This window comes from Cnephaeus nilssonii (genome assembly GCF_951640355.1).
Source record: "Cnephaeus nilssonii genome assembly, chromosome: 10".
NCBI lineage: Eukaryota > Metazoa > Chordata > Mammalia > Chiroptera > Vespertilionidae > Cnephaeus > Cnephaeus nilssonii.
The window spans coordinates 60,860,814-60,877,510 of record NC_137081.1 but is presented as its reverse complement, the minus strand read 5'-3'; the positions used below and the strand labels follow the sequence as shown (position 1 = coordinate 60,877,510).

The 16,697-nt window shown below is 48.7% G+C and overlaps 1 protein-coding gene across 4 annotated transcripts in view; it reads left to right on the top strand.

Moving 5' to 3' along the window:
• FMNL2 (formin like 2) overlaps window positions 1-16,496 on the top strand; it is a 304,070-nt gene extending 287,574 nt beyond the window's left edge. For 2 of the 4 annotated variants that reach the window (XM_079782217.1, XM_079782220.1), the window contains 8 exons: window positions 1,146-1,214; window positions 1,338-1,418; window positions 2,720-2,849; window positions 5,921-6,084; window positions 7,155-7,256; window positions 8,910-9,008; window positions 9,686-9,809; window positions 15,399-16,496. In XM_079782217.1, the coding sequence (XP_079638343.1) occupies window positions 1,146-1,214; window positions 1,338-1,418; window positions 2,720-2,849; window positions 5,921-6,084; window positions 7,155-7,256; window positions 8,910-9,008; window positions 9,686-9,809; window positions 15,399-15,508 (879 nt within the window). In that variant the 3' untranslated portion in view covers window positions 15,509-16,496. Of the gene's footprint in view, window positions 1-1,145; window positions 1,215-1,337; window positions 1,419-2,719; window positions 2,850-5,920; window positions 6,085-7,154; window positions 7,257-8,909; window positions 9,009-9,685; window positions 9,810-13,611; window positions 13,706-15,398 lie in introns of all 4 variants that reach the window. The other 2 variants (XM_079782219.1, XM_079782218.1) reach the window with 2 other exon arrangements.
• Window positions 16,497-16,697: the final 201 nt, after the last annotated feature.

Here is a 16,697-nt window from a genome sequence, read left to right as displayed (position 1 = left end):
ATTTTTATTGATTTTTTACAGAGAGGAAGGGAGAGAGATAGAGAGTTAGAAACATCAATGAGAGAGAAACATCAATCAGCTGCCCCCTGCACACCCCTCACTGGGGATGTGCCCACAACCAAGGTACATGCCCTTGACCAGAATCGAACCTGGGACCCTTCAGTCCGCAGGCCGACGCTCTATCCACTGAGCCAAACCGGTTTCAGCTCATGGTTTTTTTTTTAAACTATAGTCCGGCCCTCCAACGGTCTGAGGGACAGTGAACTGGCCCCCTATTTAAAAAGTTTGAGGACCCCTGCCCCAGAGGATGCCATCTTCTGTGTCTGTACGTGTCCTCTGGATTTGAAAGTCCTGGTCAATACGGAGGACAAGGAAAAACCATTTTCTTAGCCTTCGTCCCCTCCTGAAGAGACCAGCTCTCTGGCTGGGGTGGCAAAGCTGGAAATGTGACTTGCATTTCAAAAACCATCCCGGATCTTTCACGGACAGGTTCACTGGCTCTTGTCGGAAGCGTCACAGTTGCCACGGGCAGCTGCTTCCTTGGAGTGTGTCACAGCGCACTGTGATGTAGGGAGAAGAGCCAACCACCTCGCCCTCCTCTGTGTTAATCTGGCGGAGGCTGTGAATGTCACAGACACAAATATCATAGAAAGTTCTTTCCCAGTTTGGCTTCTAAACAAGCTTTTGGTGGTAACTGATTACAGTAGTACGGATACCTTCTGTCCCAATACCTCCTGAGAGCATCTGGAGGGTAGTCCTGCTCCTTTGCTGTTTTGTTTTCATCGCTGAGCAGCCCCACTGATTGGAAAGATAAACTGCGTTCCATGGCGAGAGCGGGCAGGGAGTTGAGCTCTGCTGGAACACGCTGTAGACTGAGTCTCGAGGTCACAGGTTTTGTGACAAGCCGGTTCTGACATTACTTCTCATTTCAAATCCTGTGAGGGAAGAGCTCGCACGGAATGGTGTGGTTACCTAAGACCTGGCAGAGCACTCAGGTTTACTTACAGAATCTCAGCGTGGAGGCCTTAAGGTCTAAATGCAGGCCTGTTTTCTTCTGTGCTAGCTCGTAGTTCCCAATTAGAGTACCCCATTTTTAACATCTTTGTTTTTCTTCTCTCCCCTTCCTTCCTTTGGCTGGAATCTAGCAACTGCACTCCATTATAGCAGCATCTGTCTCTATAAAGTCGTCTCAAAAACTCAAGAAAATTCTGGAGGCAAGTGGTGTTTCCTTGGTGCCTAGACGGGGGGGGGGGGGGGGGGGGGGGCGGGCCTGACAGCCCCATCCTCTGCCCGGGAGCTGGGCTGATGGGCTTCTCTCTTCTCGCTTTTGTTTGCAGATCATCTTGGCCCTTGGGAACTATATGAACAGCAGTAAACGGGGAGCAGTTTATGGATTCAAGCTTCAGAGTTTAGATCTGGTGAGTGGACTAGAAGAAATGCAAGAGCTCTCTGAGGCATAAAACAGCTGGCAGAGATTACATCCTGGAGCAGAGAGTCTGCTCTTGGAAGTGGGCTGGGATGTTGTGATGAGGATGCTCTGCTCGTGGAGGACCAATCGGCGCACATGTTCTGTGCGTTTGGCAGCAGGCACTTAGGTCCTTAGAAACACTCCTACCCTTTGACCTAGTATTTCCATTTCTAGGAATCCATCCCCAGGAGTCCAAAGGATGGATGCCGTATTTATTCATCATTGCAAATAATTAGCACCATTGTAAAGAGCCAAGATTTGGGGAAATAATTAAATACGCTATAGCAATAGTTAATACAGGGAACTCTTCTTCAGCTGTTAGAATACCTGTGAAGAATTTTCAAAGAAGTAGGTAATTCTGTGTTGAGAAAAGAAAGCACAGGGTATAAATGGAATGTACAGATAATTTTCAACTAAGTAAAGTAGGCAGGAAAACCTGAATAGAAATATGCTGAGATATTTAGAGAGGATGGATGGAATTGGGACATTTTTAAAAACTGCTTCTTTATCCTTTCCTGTCTTTTCTAAAAATGTTTGTGTTGTTTTTTCCCTGGATGTAACGGGTGCCCTGGCTTTCAGAGCCGCCTGACTTATATAAACAGGAGCAGAGGAAATGCTGCGTGACCCAGCCCTGGGAGGAGACAGACTGTGCGGGCCGAGGTGGCTTCCATGCGCGGAGGTGGGGCGGGGGCGGAGTCCCCAGCCTGGGGGGATGCGGTTATTTGATAGTCGGTGTCCCATTAGTCACAGTGCTGCCCCCCAGAAGGTCATGGACTGCTGGGCACGTCTGGTTTGGGTCCTGAGCGGCCGGGAACGCAGAGAAGGGCTGAGCTGCCTGTGAAGACTGCCGTGTCGGAGCCCTGCTGTGTAGGGCGAACCTCTGCACACCTGTCGGCTCCACACGCCCTCCGGCCCCGGGCCTTCACCTGGGAGAGCCCTCCACCGGGAGTCTTCCTGCTCTAAGGCCAGAGAGGTGTGGGGCGGGGAGCTCCTGTGAGTGCAGGTGTGGGGACTGTTCTGGGTGCCAGAGTCATCCCTAAAGTCGAGCCTGTCCCCTCGTTAGGATGTCCTCTCGTCGGTTAAAGTCAGCGGGCTGGCTCTTCACGGAACAGATCCAGGCTTGAATCTCCCAGCAATGCTGTTTGTCCGTGCTGGGGCGCCTGTACTCCATCGCTGACTCTGGGAGACCTTCATCGATGGCTAACTCTCCCACTACCTTTCCCTCTAACCCTCACTCCCTTTTGTTTTCAGCTTTTAGATACCAAGTCGACAGACCGAAAGCAAACACTGCTGCACTATATATCCAATGTCGTCAAGGAAAAATACCAGCAAGTGTCCCTCTTTTACAATGAGCTTCATTATGTGGAGAAAGCTGCTGCAGGTACTGGACTTGAGCTGTTAATGTTCCTCTTGGGGCCTGAATGGCTTTAATGGGGGAGGAGGGGGGTGCATTCCCTGCTTAGCAGACACTCTTCAGAACCTCTCTCAAGAGGCGGCTGAAGCATCCAGCTCTGAGCTGGAACACATGGGCTATGGTGTGGCCCATTCCTGGGAGCAGTAATGAACTTGGACACGAAGGTGACCTCTCTCAGTGTCCTCTCTGTAAAGACCCAGGTCTCTGGGCCTTATGCACCTTCCCTCTTCCATTTTTTGCCCTTTTTATTTTATTGCTGTTTTTCGAAATAAGAGAGTCTGAGAATTACCCCTCAACAAACACTTGTATTTTGTGATTTGTCATGAGCTCAGGTGTGTCGGTTCTTTAGTCTGAAAACAAGTTAAATTATCAGTACTTCTTGGTTGTGACTTTGCTATGACAGTTACACATCTCCTCATTTAAATCAACAGTGGTTCTGAGGTAGGTGCTGTACTAGGCAATCATTTCCTCATGTTACAGATGAGAAAGCTGACTTTTTTAGAGGTAAAATGTCTTGCTCAACATCACGTGGGTCACAAGCAACAGAAACAGGACTAGAACCTAGGTTGTCTTCTCAGACAGTGTATGGCCCAGGGTTCCATGTCCTCTAGAAAGAATATTAGGTTAGAAAGAGGAACATCATGCAAATCAACCTCAGAGTTAGATACAGGTTGTGACTCCCAAATTATCATTGTGAAACAAGGTGTTTATTACAAATTCATATTCCTGAGGCCTACCCCAGATTGCTGAATTGAATCTTTGAAGCCATTGTAACAGTTTGCATGTCCATTGCAACATGTTTACTTACAGGCATGATCAAGTTTTATTTATCTTTTAAAAATTTATTTTTCAATTACAGATGACATACAATATCGTATTAATTTCAGGTGTACAACGTAGTGATTAGACACTTAAATTTCTTACAAAGATCACTGTGGTAAATCTAGTACCCATCTGACACAATACACAGTTATTATATAGTAGAGGCCCAGCGCAGGGGGGTGAGGTCCCTCAGCCTGGCCCGTGCCCTCTCGCAGTCTGGGAAGTGGGCCTAAGCTGGCAATCGGACGTCCCTCTCACAGTCTGGCACCCATCGCTCCTTACTGCCTGCTTGCTCACTGCATCTTACTGCTCCGCTCGCTGCTCCTTAGCACTGCTGTGGAGGCAGGAGAGGCTCCTGCCACTGTCGCTGCACTCGCCAGCTGTGAGCTCAGCTTCTGGCTGAGCAGCGCTCCCCCTGTGGGAGCAAACTGACCACCAGGGGGCAGCTCCTGTGTTGAGCATCTGCCCCCTGGTGATAAGTGCACGTCATAGCAACCAGACATTCCTCCGTTTGGTTGAATTGCATATTAGGCTTTTATTATATAGGATTATTGACTCTATTCCCCATGCTCTACTTTTCAACCCCATGATTATTTTTATAACCGGCAATTTGTACTTTTTAATCCCTTTCACCTTTTTAACCCTTTGCACTTGCTTGCTTTTTTCTCGATTCCTTTATTCTACTCGGGATTTAATTTTTTAAATACCCCAGATTTTACAAAGCACGGCAGTAGAATAAAAAACTGGAGTTTCTTTTCATACAAACTTATTTATTTGGATTTTTTTATATTTCAAATTATTGATACATTCAATAACAGTCACACTCGACATCCGAGTGCAAAAGGTTAACAAACCCCCCTCCCAAAATCTGGCAAACATCAAAATGTTCTTTGTATGTATGAGTTTATGTGTTATTTATCTTTATAATTCCCTTTGCCCTGGCAAATTGATCATGGGAATAAATGAAGGAATGAATGAACAAGTGAATGAATGAATGAATGAATGAATGAGGGGATGCACTGTTCCTGGGATGGATGCTGCTGGAACCAGGTGGAGACGGAGAGGCAGGTGGAAATGATAGTGTGATTATGAAGGACTGCAGTGACGGGTCGACTGAGGGCTCAGGGCTCACGTGGGCTGTGACCAGTATTTCTGTTCCGGTGGTGTGATTTTCCTCCTTTCAAGTTTTCCTCTGCCTCAATTAGAGGAGGTCTTCAGCGTCACAATTCTAATTTAAAAAATGTCAACCTTACTAATTAGCAAGTTTTATTTGGCCCAAATGAGATTCCCTGAAAGTGTGATTTGGAAAAAATAAATCTGGGGGGGAAATGGGGAGATGGAGGCACTCCGGCTGCATTGTTTTCTGTGTTGCTTTTTTGGTGCGCTGACTCGGGTTCCTTATACCTACACTCACTTATTCCCTCACCTTCGTGTATCCAGTGAGCCTGTGTGACTCCCTGCTGTGTACTTGGCACCATCCTAAGCATTGAGGAGTCAAAGGTGACCAAGGCAGCATGAGCCTAGTTAGAGGGAAAGCGTCCCGCATTGTTCGGTAACCCCTGCATGCGCAGAGCTGGGCAGCAGTGGGGAGCCGGAGCTGGGGCCTGGACGCCCTGCGGGAGCTGCGGGAGCTACCTGCCCTGGGAGGTGGCCACTCCGTGCTAATAAACCCTTTAAAGCAGGGAAGGGCTGTTTAACAAAAAGAAGGCTATCTTGGGGCCAAGTGGTCAAGACAACTCAAGTTCCACAGGTAAAATGCTGCCCTCTGCTGGAGAGCCACAGAAATGCAGAGTTCAGAGTGTTCCCATCTTAGAACCTCTATAGGCCAACCCATGGGCCATCATCTCCTGTCAGAGCCCTGGAGTAGGTGTGTAAAAGCCCCGGACTGGAGACCATGGTTGTTATCTGAACTCCATCTCTGCCACCTTCCACCTCCTAGGGCAGGGCACGTAACCCGGCTATGCCGCTTCTCCTTGTTGGTGAAATGGGTAATGGTACAAATGAATTATTGGGTGTGAAGAATTTTAATGCAGTGCTTGGTAGTGAGCACGAGATGAGTTATTTGTGTTCACGGATGTCTGCACTGAAAGCTGGCAATGGATCTGAGCCCCCTGAGTGACCCAGGGAACCCACTGAGAGCTCTGCTCGCCAGCCAGCACACCGTGGTCGGGACGTCCCGGCCGAGGTTCACGGGAACGTTGCTTTCTCTGCTTCAGTCTCCCTGGAGAACGTCTTGCTGGACGTGAAGGAGCTGCAGAGGGGCATGGACCTGACCAAGCGCGAGTACACCATGCACGACCACAACACGCTGCTGAAGGACTTCATCCTCGGCAACGAGGGGAGGCTGAAGAAGCTGCAGGACGACGCCAAGATCGCGCAGGTCGGTTCCTGTGCCCTCCGCCCCACAAAGAAGTGGTGGGATCCCTCAAGGCCACCTGGGGAGTTGGCCCCGGATTTTAGGGGAAAATTGCCCTCTTTCTACTGAGGGTAGAATTCTTACGTAGCTCATGGTTATTGGGGAGGCAGTGTCTTCTCGAATATTGTACCTGGAAGGGCTCCTGTCCCTGTTCGTTGACCTCTCTAATTTGGGGTTTCATCCTCTTATGTAGAGTCCCCCCCTTCCTCTCCCATCCCCTGCCAGGCTTCCTGCATGTGAGTCCTGTGTTCAGTTCAGCCCACACGTGTCAGGCTGTGCTCAGCAAAGCAGTGTCCCCAGTGCGTTTGGTTTCTGTAGTCCTCCACACACGGGGCAGGCCGTGTACACGCGTGGGAAAGAGCCAGAGGACTGCACGCGTCACCGAGGGAAGGCAGAGTGTTGCGGGAACTCAGCAGGTGGACGCGGTGGATGGCTCCCGTTTGAGGCTGGCTGTCCTGGGTCACGGAAGAGTCAGGCAGACCTCGAGCGTCCCTGGTGCGGGGCTGCTGTAAGGGGCAGTGCAGCAACGAGTATGGATTTAAGTTTGAGTGACTTTTGAGATCCCATTGGTTTCAAGTTCTGCCATGGCCTTAGGAAGCTCTTGAGAGGAATAGAATATTTGTGTGTATGGTGGTGTGTGTGTGTGTGTGTGTGTGTGTGTGTGTGTGTGTGGAGGTGTGTGTGTGGGGGTGTGTGTGTGTGTGTGGAGAGGTGTGTGGAGGTGTGTGTGTGTGTGTGGAGGTGTGTGTGTGGGGGGGTGTGTGTGTGTGTGTGGAGGTGTGTGTGTGTGGGGATGTGTGTGTGTGTGGAGAGGTGTGTGGAAGGGCAGGGCCCCAGAGGTGGAGCCTGTGAGCCCTGCTCACTCTGCTGCCTCTGACGGGCAGGGGAGGAAACGCGGGGCTGCTGGGGCAGGTGCGGGAGCGCGGGGACGGGGACGGGGAGCCTGTCATCACCCTTCTTCGCGGCAGCTCTGTCCGGAGCGCCAGGTTCGGTTGCTGGCATGAGGGGGTGAAGGGAAATTTGCTTTTTCGCAGGACGCCTTTGATGATGTGGTGAAGTATTTTGGAGAAAACCCCAAGACGACGCCCCCCTCGGTCTTCTTTCCTGTGTTTGTCCGGTTTGTGAAGGCCTACAAGGTAACCGGGCGCAGGCTGCCCTCCAGCCTGCCTGGCCCTGTTTCCCAGGCGGGTGCCCTCCCAGAGCCGCCCTGGGGCTCAGCAGCTGTTTTCGGGCAGCGGCGCTGGTGGCCAGCCGAGCCAGGGGTCTCTGTGGAGGCCGTGCTCCGGGGCCGCAGCCCGTCAGGCTCCCTGTGTCCACCCAGCCAGCCAGGCTCAGCCCGAACCAGCCACGGCTGCTCCGGGGCAGTGAGATGCTCCACCGCCGTGGCTGCCTCGGTGACCTTTCACCCTCACAGGCATGTTAAAGGGCTTAGAAAGCCCAGGTCCCCCCAGGGGACTGAGCCTTGGCCTGTGGGTCCTGCCCAGGCGTCCGGCGCCTAGACCAGCATTTCTCCGTGTGCTGGGGGATGGCGCTCGGAAGGGCGGTTGCTCTGCTTCTTCATGTGGACTCACAGCGGCCCGCCCCTTACATGGGAAGCTCTCTTTGGCCTAATCCAGGCTCCTGTCTTGTGAGCCAAAGGGGCCTGTGTCAGAAGAATTTGTCCCTGGAGCAAGAGTGACAAGGAGGGCGTTAGGGGATTGCAGTGCACGTAGGAGACACTGCATCCCATGTTCTCAGGCTTGTCTGCGTATATACATACCCTGGGCAGTGTCGGGGGAGGCAGGAGGGAGTGTGGTTGTGAAGGGAGGAGGGGTGTGTCAGGGTTATCTACATGTTTTGAGAAATACCCTATTGGAAATAGTAGGCTTTGGAGAACCATCCCGGGGCCTTGTACCGAGGCTCAGGTCACAGTCTTTAAGGCTCTCTTCTCAGCGTGGCCTCGTGTGGCAGTGATGTCACAAGCTGTGTGCACGTGGGGACTGTCCTTGGAAGTGAGGATGAACCCCAACCCAGCACTAAGTCCTGTGCAGGACACAGAGCCGGAGCCCTGAGAAGGTCACGGGCTGCTGACTGGTGCCGCGGGACACCCATCAGGCAGTGACGTCACAGGATGTGTTACCTGCCCTGGATGTCGCGTAACAACCTGCCAGCCTGACCCACCCGGGGAGTGGGGTTGTAGATTGTCATCCCTCCTTTCCCTTCTCACGTTCCGTCAACGTGAAACTTGAGAGGCATCAAAATGTAAACTTTCCTACCGATACAAGCTGGGTTGGAGTAAGTGGTGTGTGTCTGTGAGCGGACCCTCAGCCTGAGTTAGATGACTTAGCCAGCTCCCAGCTGTGGGAAGTCTCTTTAGGGAGGCTGCCTTCAGAAGAGAGGATGCCAGGAGGGCTGAGTTGACAGGAGCCTGTTTTATTTCTTGTCCTAAGTGGATCGGACTAGTGACTCTGCCTGCCGTGGGAAGGAGCGGGCTGTGGGCAGAACCTAAGAGTGTCACTGGGTAAGGCCCCTGGAGGAGGCACGAGGAAAGGAATGGAGGTCTTCCCCTGACAGAGGGATCCAGAGGGGACTCTGCATGGGATAAATTGCTACTCGGTTTTGAAGAGATGTCACAGAGACAGACAGTGAAACCCCGAGCCCGTGTGACGTGCAGGCACCAAATGTAGCTTTGAACCTTCTTGCACTTACTCTCATTCCTGGCTCCCCGAGGACTCTCTCAGAATGACTTTTTAGAATCTTGACTGCTGCCATTCCCGCTGACGTGCCTTTGATTCTTTTGACGTACCCAGCAAGCGGAGGAGGAGAACGAGCTGAGGAAGAAGCAGGAACAGGCGCTCATGGAGAAGCTCCTGGAGCAGGAGGCTCTGCTGGAGCAGCAGGACCCAAAGGTGAGGGTGCCCCGCCCTGCCCTGGAGGCTCCTGGGAGCGAGCAGGAGAGACGGGCAGCAGACCAGGCTTGCCCAGGACCCACCCTTGCCGCTTCCTCCTCGGGCCCGGCAACTTGGCAACTGGACATTTGCTCATTCGTTACTTTGTTTAGCAAAGACTGGAATGAGGCTGAGAGCATGTTTGCGTAGCGTTCCTAAGGTTACAGAGATCTCGGACGCAAAGCTTGGCTGGGGTACTGTACGGAGAGGCCATGCCGGATGATTGGACTGCTTGTGTCCAGGGAGGGCCAGTGGTGCCACTGGTGCTGGCCTTGCTGGCTGGAGGGCGTTGCCAGGAAGAATGGGGTGGGCGGGCATGCCATGAAGGGAGGCATCGTAGGTAAAGACCATAAAGGCCGCAGGTCAAAGCGTTCTTCATCTCGATCCTCTGCAGCCAAGTTTAAGACGTCAGTGGTTATCACCGTAGGACCCAGCCTTCCCATTGCCACCGGCTGGACTTGTGTGTTCCTCAGTGAGTTTGTCTTCTTCCCAGAAGCTTTCTGTTTTCCTCCGTTTGAGCACAATGTGGGCTGGTGCTGCTTGTGTGTTTGGTGGAGGCTCAGACACATTTTGGATTTTCTCAAACCTCCGATGGGTGCTTGGTCCCACTAATCTCTGCCTTGCTTCTTTCTTCTCAGTCTCCTTCTCACAAATCAAAGAGGCAGCAGCAAGAACTAATTGCAGAATTAAGAAGGCGTCAAGTTAAAGATAACAGACATGTATACGAAGGGAAGGATGGTGCCATTGAAGATATTATCACAGGTAAAGGATACTTCCTCGTGGTGGCCCGTGGAGATCCCGCCGGCCTCACCGTGCCGGCCGCCTGCAGATTTCGCTGCTGCTTGTCCAGGGTTTCCAGTTCTTCAGTGACTTTAATCAGACCCAGAATTGTGCAGAGACTCTGCTAGTGTTTGAAGTATATTATAGTAGCCCGTGTACTGCCTATCAGAGAAGCCCACAGACTCTGAAAAATCTCATTTCTCAATATCATTGGGGGGGGGGGGGGGAATCTCATTTCTCGGTATCATTGGGGGGGAAAATCTCATTTCTCAATATCATTGGGAAAAAAATTTCTCAATATCATTGGGGGAAAAATCTCATTTCTCAATATCATTGAGGAAAAAAATCTCATTTCTCAATATTATTGGAGCCCTTTAGATTTCACTAGGGCTCCTTCTCCTAACAGTTTTCCACTGTCTTCCATTAGTCACGTGCTCCATTTCCTTCCTCGCGGCCAATCCTTCCCTGATTAATAAAGGCTATGGCAAGACCCATTCGAGGTCTCTACTAACACTAACCACAGTCAGTGCAGATGTCGCCAGCGTGCTCTGTAAAAGCCCCTTTACTCCTTCCAAGGAACTGAAGACAAGAGCAAATCAGGGGCTGGTGCTTCCATCCAGAAGAGCCAGTGGGCTTCCAGCCCAGGGCTGGGGAAGGGCTCTTTGTCAGCCAAGCGCCGTGCCTGACCCGTCTTGGTTCTTGCTGATTAAGTCGTAGCCTAACGCTTTCTGCTGGAACCAACTCTGTAGAGTTTCTGCCTTCCCTCCTAGCAGATCAGACAGCAGTTTGGGCCACTGGCTTGTGGCCATGGCTGGAAGTGACATCCTTTTCATGTCTGTTGCATATGGATCCTATTTATCAGCTTCCAAGCTGCTTAAACGTTTTATTGTGAGAAATATTTTAAGTATGAAAAGATGTGGAGGATGTATGAGTTCTCACGTACCCACCACCCATTAACAATTTTCAGCTCAGGGCCAGCCAGTCTTATGACATGCCTGCTCCTACCTACTCCCCATCCCCAACCTCTGGGATTATTGTGAGGCAATTCCAAGACAAAACAGTTTCATGTGGAAATATTTCAGTATGAACCTTCGAAAGATAAGGACTCATTAATAAAGCAAACATGCCCATAGTACCATTACCATACACCTCCTAAACTGTTCCTTGATATACAATGTCTCGTCATTATTCACATTTCCCCAACTGTCCTAGTTTTTACAAACTCTTAGACTTTTTTAATTCTTCCACTTTTGACGTCCCATTTCTTGTTAAAGCTTAGCATTTGTAAATAAGGATCCCAAACTGCCGAAACCACAGATTTTCCACCCGCTCAGACCCAAGGCAATAAAATACTAAAACGGAAGTAAACGAGGAGTCCCTTGCCCAGAGTTACGCAGAGTAAGTTCTGAGTGGCTGGTGAAGATGCCGTGTGTGTACACGGTACAGACGTGTTCTGTGCGTACCTGCCTGCCGGTACCTCAGGTTCACCCTGCAGGGGTCTGTGGCTGCTCCCAGAGAAAGCCCCGTGGTTTAGCGTCTGTCCTTGCCTACCACACTGAGGGAGACGCTCTGCTCTGAGCTGGACCAGGAGCGGACCTCCTCGGGTAAACGCCTCTGACCCTCAGTGCTGCCGGATTAACTTGTTACAGAGAAGCATCCAGCCTCGCACATTAAGAACTTGAGTTCCTTTTCATTAGTCTGTTCTCCATCTCAGTGACACCTGGCTTGTAAACTAAGCAAAACGTATAGTTTTTATCCGCCTGACCTAATCATGGATCTATCGTGGGAGGGGACAGTGCGTATCTGCCAGTGGAGCATTCCTTACTGTCCTTGGAAGAGCTTCCATTTTGTAACCCGCAACCAAGCCCAGATTGAGTAGCTTAGATTTGATGAGCTCACTTGGGTATGTTACTGCCCTCCCCCTTTCCTGCCTCCCTCCCCTGCCCCTCCCCAGGTATGATTAACAAAGCACTAACTGGGTACTAATGCGGTAGATCTTGGCTTCTCACTCTCTCCTGTTTGTCCTGTTCGGCTGTCGTCTTCGATGCAGTGCTGAAGACTGTGCCCTTCACTGCTCGCACCGCCAAGCGTGGCTCTCGGTTTTTCTGCGAACCTGTTCTCACTGAGGAGTACCATTACTAAACTATTACTCTTTCTCACCTGATGCTCTGAAAAGGTTGCTACAGATTTTTTTTTTTCACCCCCTATCACCCTCTGTATGTCTTGTCTGTCCGGACCAGCATGGAACTGCCATCTCCACGTGTTGTGTTTTATGTCGCCTTCACGCTGCACGGTTTTGCATTTCAGCCGTAACAGCTTTCTCGCTGCCCCTCTCAATACATCTGAATCCACATTGCCGTGACAGTCTGGGTGTGTGTGAGTTGAATGAAAAGAATTGCTTTCAGAAAATTTTCAGAAAAGTAATAAATAGAGCACTTCTTTGAGAATCGGGATTGGGTCCCACTAGGTTGCTTATAAGATTTTTGGACTAATATATTGGAACAAAAACTAATAGTCATTAATAATAATAGCTACTATACCTAACATTTATTGAGCACGTACTGTGTTCTAACAGGTTTCCGGATATTAAACCAGCCTTTATTTTGTACTCATTCCCCATGCTTTGATAGTATACAGAAAGCATGTCAATCTCAAAGGCTAACCACGGGCCAAATAAACGAGGCATGCGGCCCGCGAGTTTGACATGCTTGGTATATAGGCACTCAGAATGCAAGGTGCCCTAAGTTGTAAAATGCTTTTCAGAAGGAACTGTGAACTGTGCACAGCTGTAAACTGGGCCTCCAGGGTTTTATGCAATGATAGTCGTCATCCACAGTGTCATGGGGAACGTGGTACGAGCTTAGCCCAGGGAGGCCTTTGACCTAGAAGCCTGTATAAGCTGACATAAGGCAATCCATAGCTTTATACCCACCCCTTTTCCCTCTGAGTTCAGTAGCCAGCAGTTCTGTGTTGCAGTAAGGCTGTGAGGCAGGAGGTGAAAACCAAGGCTCAGGAGCCCCTCACTGTCTCATGTTGTTCATGCTCCTTCACTATGTTCCATGTCAAACCCAGGGCATTTCTTCTGTGATGAGACTCTATCTGGGCCTGCTTCTTTGGTCAGAATGGTGGCACCAGATACTAATAGCAGTTACCTATCATCGGAAAATGCCACTGAATTAAAAAAGAGAAAGATAAAATATTACCAAGAAGTCACTGCCTGGGCTTAGATCCTGATGCCTGGATGAGGAACAAACTTCTCTGCAGTGCCTGGTTGACTAGAGAAGAGACTAGGGCTGCACACAGTCTCATCGGCCGTTGCTATGGTTGGACCCCCGTGCCAAGATTGACATGGAACTGCTGCGTGTTTATTTTGTGGCATGAAACCCTCTGTAATCAACTCATGTATGTTCCTCTGTCTCTGAAGATGTGAAAGGATGTGGTGTGTGGTTCCTGCTCTGAGTGTACTTACCCACCAGTGCTTATTAACAAGGCTGGAAACTGTTACCTCCTTGGCTGTTGCTGACGGTCAGTGTTGCTGTTGGATTGTCTATCATTCTGGAGCCAGACTTCAAAGCAGCTTGGATCTGGGTGGTCAGCGACCCGGATGGGAAGAACGCTTATCTTCTCCCGTTTTATCTAACAACCTCTTGTAGTGATGGCCTCCCACCCTCACCCTCTGTTGGCTGACTTGCCCAGGAATGTTAAGCACTAAGTTGAATTGCTTTTCATTTTCATTCCATTTTTATTTAACCATCATTTTGTGTTTTTGTTTTTTTCTGTTTAGCTTTAAAGAAGAATAATATCACTAAATTTCCAAATGTTCACTCGAGGGTAAGGATTTCTTCTAGCACACCGGTGGTGGAGGATACACAGAGCTGGCAAGCATCACTTTTTACTTAGCTTCCTCCTCTCTCTGTATGCAGATCAGTGGTTTCAATCTATGGCCCAGGGTAATACTGGTGAGAGTCTACCAGGGAGAAGTCTTTGCACCTCACTCTCAATGACGTGAGGCCGGGCCTCTCCGTTGTCCTCTTTCTGGCCTGCTTCCGTATTCTCACGTACGATGGCTTGGGCAAGGGTTGTCGCTGATGATTGTGATTGCTTTGGGTGGTAGGCTGTCCCTTACCCCCTTCTTAGCCTTTGAGTTATTCGGTTAACCCCATTTTTATCTGAAGACATTGAGAGCCAGTCCTGGCCAGAGAACATCTGTAGCCTTTGGAGAAGGATTAGGATCTTTAAAATTAATTGCTTGGAGGGCTCAGGAATCACAGAAAGGCAGGTCCCTGCGTATCCTTAGCCAGAAGTGGGATTCTAGCCTTCCTACCACTCTGCCAGGAAGCAGTCTCCGGAGGATCAGGGTATGCAAACCTGTGCTTTGCTTGCATTTAGGAGTAGGGCAGGGTCACAAATCCCAACGAGCCCAGAGCTGGTGGGCCCTGTACCGAATGAGAGCACCGTCTTGCACTCGGCTCCAGCTTGTGTTTGCCTGCTGAGATTTTGGGTCCAGTATTGCCAGATCCTCCAGTTTTCCAACCGAAGTCAGAAACGCTGACTTTTATGTCAATTACCAGTTTAAATATCAGGAAACTGCACTTAAAAATGTAAGTCAAGGTCAAACATTCTATTGTTTTTGTGTTTCCCCTTCTTAAGGTAGAATGTTTCCTAACAGAAATAAAAAGTACTAAATGAATGAAAGGGAAATGTCTAGTAAACAAAACAAGGGAAGAAGTATGAAGCCTACTTTATTCTTCCCTCTATCCTGACTCCATCAAAAGGAAAGCATGCTTCATACTTAGAGTTCTTATTACTCAAATAAAATTCCTCTTGTTCGTCCCACGTTATTCCTCCAGAGCAATGCCTGCTTGAACTAATATGCAGCGAGCCATTTTTAAAATAACAGGCATTCCATTCTGCTGTGCATTTGCAATACAAATTGGAGAATGCAGGAGGGCCCATATAACTTCTCCCCTGTAATGAAAAACCAAAAATATCGGTGGCAGGAAAGAATGTTCAGGAATTGAGTATTATTTTGATTGATTACTTTTATTTAGTAATTGAGCATTGTTTCTAGTTCACAAAATAAAAAACTGACCCCAGCTAATATTAATAGAATTTAAAAAATGGAATGTGTCTGTGAACTAATTATAGGTTCTTCTTGATTAAAACTTGGGATAAGATAGGACAGGACAATCGGTTTTATTAGTTTTGCAGTTTAAATTCATTATTGTTTATATTTAGGTTTCCAGAAAGAAAGAAACACCTAAGCCATAGCGATCTCCAATTGAGGAAATATTTCAAAGTAAGACTTCAGGTAGACTCTCTGGCCAGTGACAAAAGCAATCTCCTATATTTCCTAAAAGTTCCAGAATCCCACCAGTATTACATCATGTTTTGACTGTAAATACAGAGGGCAAAGTTCATGTGTTTGGCTCAGATAGTCTGTGGGTTTGAAGGGCCCATTACTGACTCTTCTACACAAGCTGCTTTGATTGGCTGCCAGCTGGCCTTGTCTTGCTTAGAAGCACAGTATTAAAGGTTTCAATTCTCTCATAGATGCTCTCCTCTTTACAGATCTTAGAAACCAACCATACAGAAGAGCCGATGCGGTGAGGAGGAGTGTCAGGCGGCGCTTTGATGATCAGAACTTGCGTTCTGTTAATGGTGCCGAAATAACCCTGTGAACCTGAGACCTGACTGAATGAATAGAGGGTGTGCGTGAAAGAAGCTGTCCACATGAACTTTATGTGCCACCATTTAATTGCAGCCTTGAACACAGATGAAATATTCTAAGGGCTCAGATTTAGCAAACATAGGAATTTTAAAATGATGGGCCCTCCTTTCAACCTTTGTTAACAAGTGCCTAAAAGTGGAAGTACCTGCTCAGATTAATCAAAGCAATAGGATTGCATTTGATTAGGTATCTTTTTACACCAGTATGTTACTCAATTTTTTAATCAAATTGTAAATTTCCTATTACATGCATTACCTGCCATTGTGAATGTTCCCGGGATGGCCCACCCTGGTTTCCTAAGAAACTGTAAATAACATGGATGCCTCTGTGGTGGGCTCCCTTTGTTGAGATGTCTTTTAAGGAATTTTGTGTTTCAGTCATACCCACCAACTTTGTATTTTTAAGGGCTTGCAACATGGAAGGAGGAAAAAGTCCCATGATAAACTCCTTGTGTCCAAAACCAAGCCCTAGCAAAGTTCAGACAGAATGCAATTCCAGTAGCTCAGGAGGATACTCAGCAGTCTCCTTTCACAGTCCACTACGCCATGCTAGTGTACCGTGCCCTCCCTGGGAGAGTCCCCGTATGAATGCAAGGATATGATGGCATACAAATGTTGCACAGTACTGTGTTCTTCAGCTAGGGGCAGCTTTGAAAAGATAATGCAATATATTTATTAATTAGCACTAAAATTAACATCTCAGTAATCAGTATTAGGATTTCTGAGGACTATAATGGGTCAAACCTGAGAAGAGAAATCAGTGCCTTGCTAGCCAGGAATAAGTTCACTAGTTCTATCAACAGTGCTCAAGATTACTTCTGCTGGTGGATAAGTGTTAGTCACCCGGCCTTACTCTCCTCTGACAATCGGTTGGCTCACCCCCCTGCCCCTCCACCCCCTTCTTCCTTTTATAAGTCAGGGAAGATATATTTGGCATCATATCTCAAAGCTAAAAACTGTATTTCCCAGATTACTTTATGAGGAATTGCTGAATATTCATGTTGGGATAAAGCTTAAATGATATATAACGGGACTAAATGGCCAACTAAGCCACTGTTCCTTTTCCTTCCTCTGGCAGGGCACTCGATCCATTCCAAAGTCAAAAACTGGACTGAAGCTAATTTGTACTTTTCATAATAT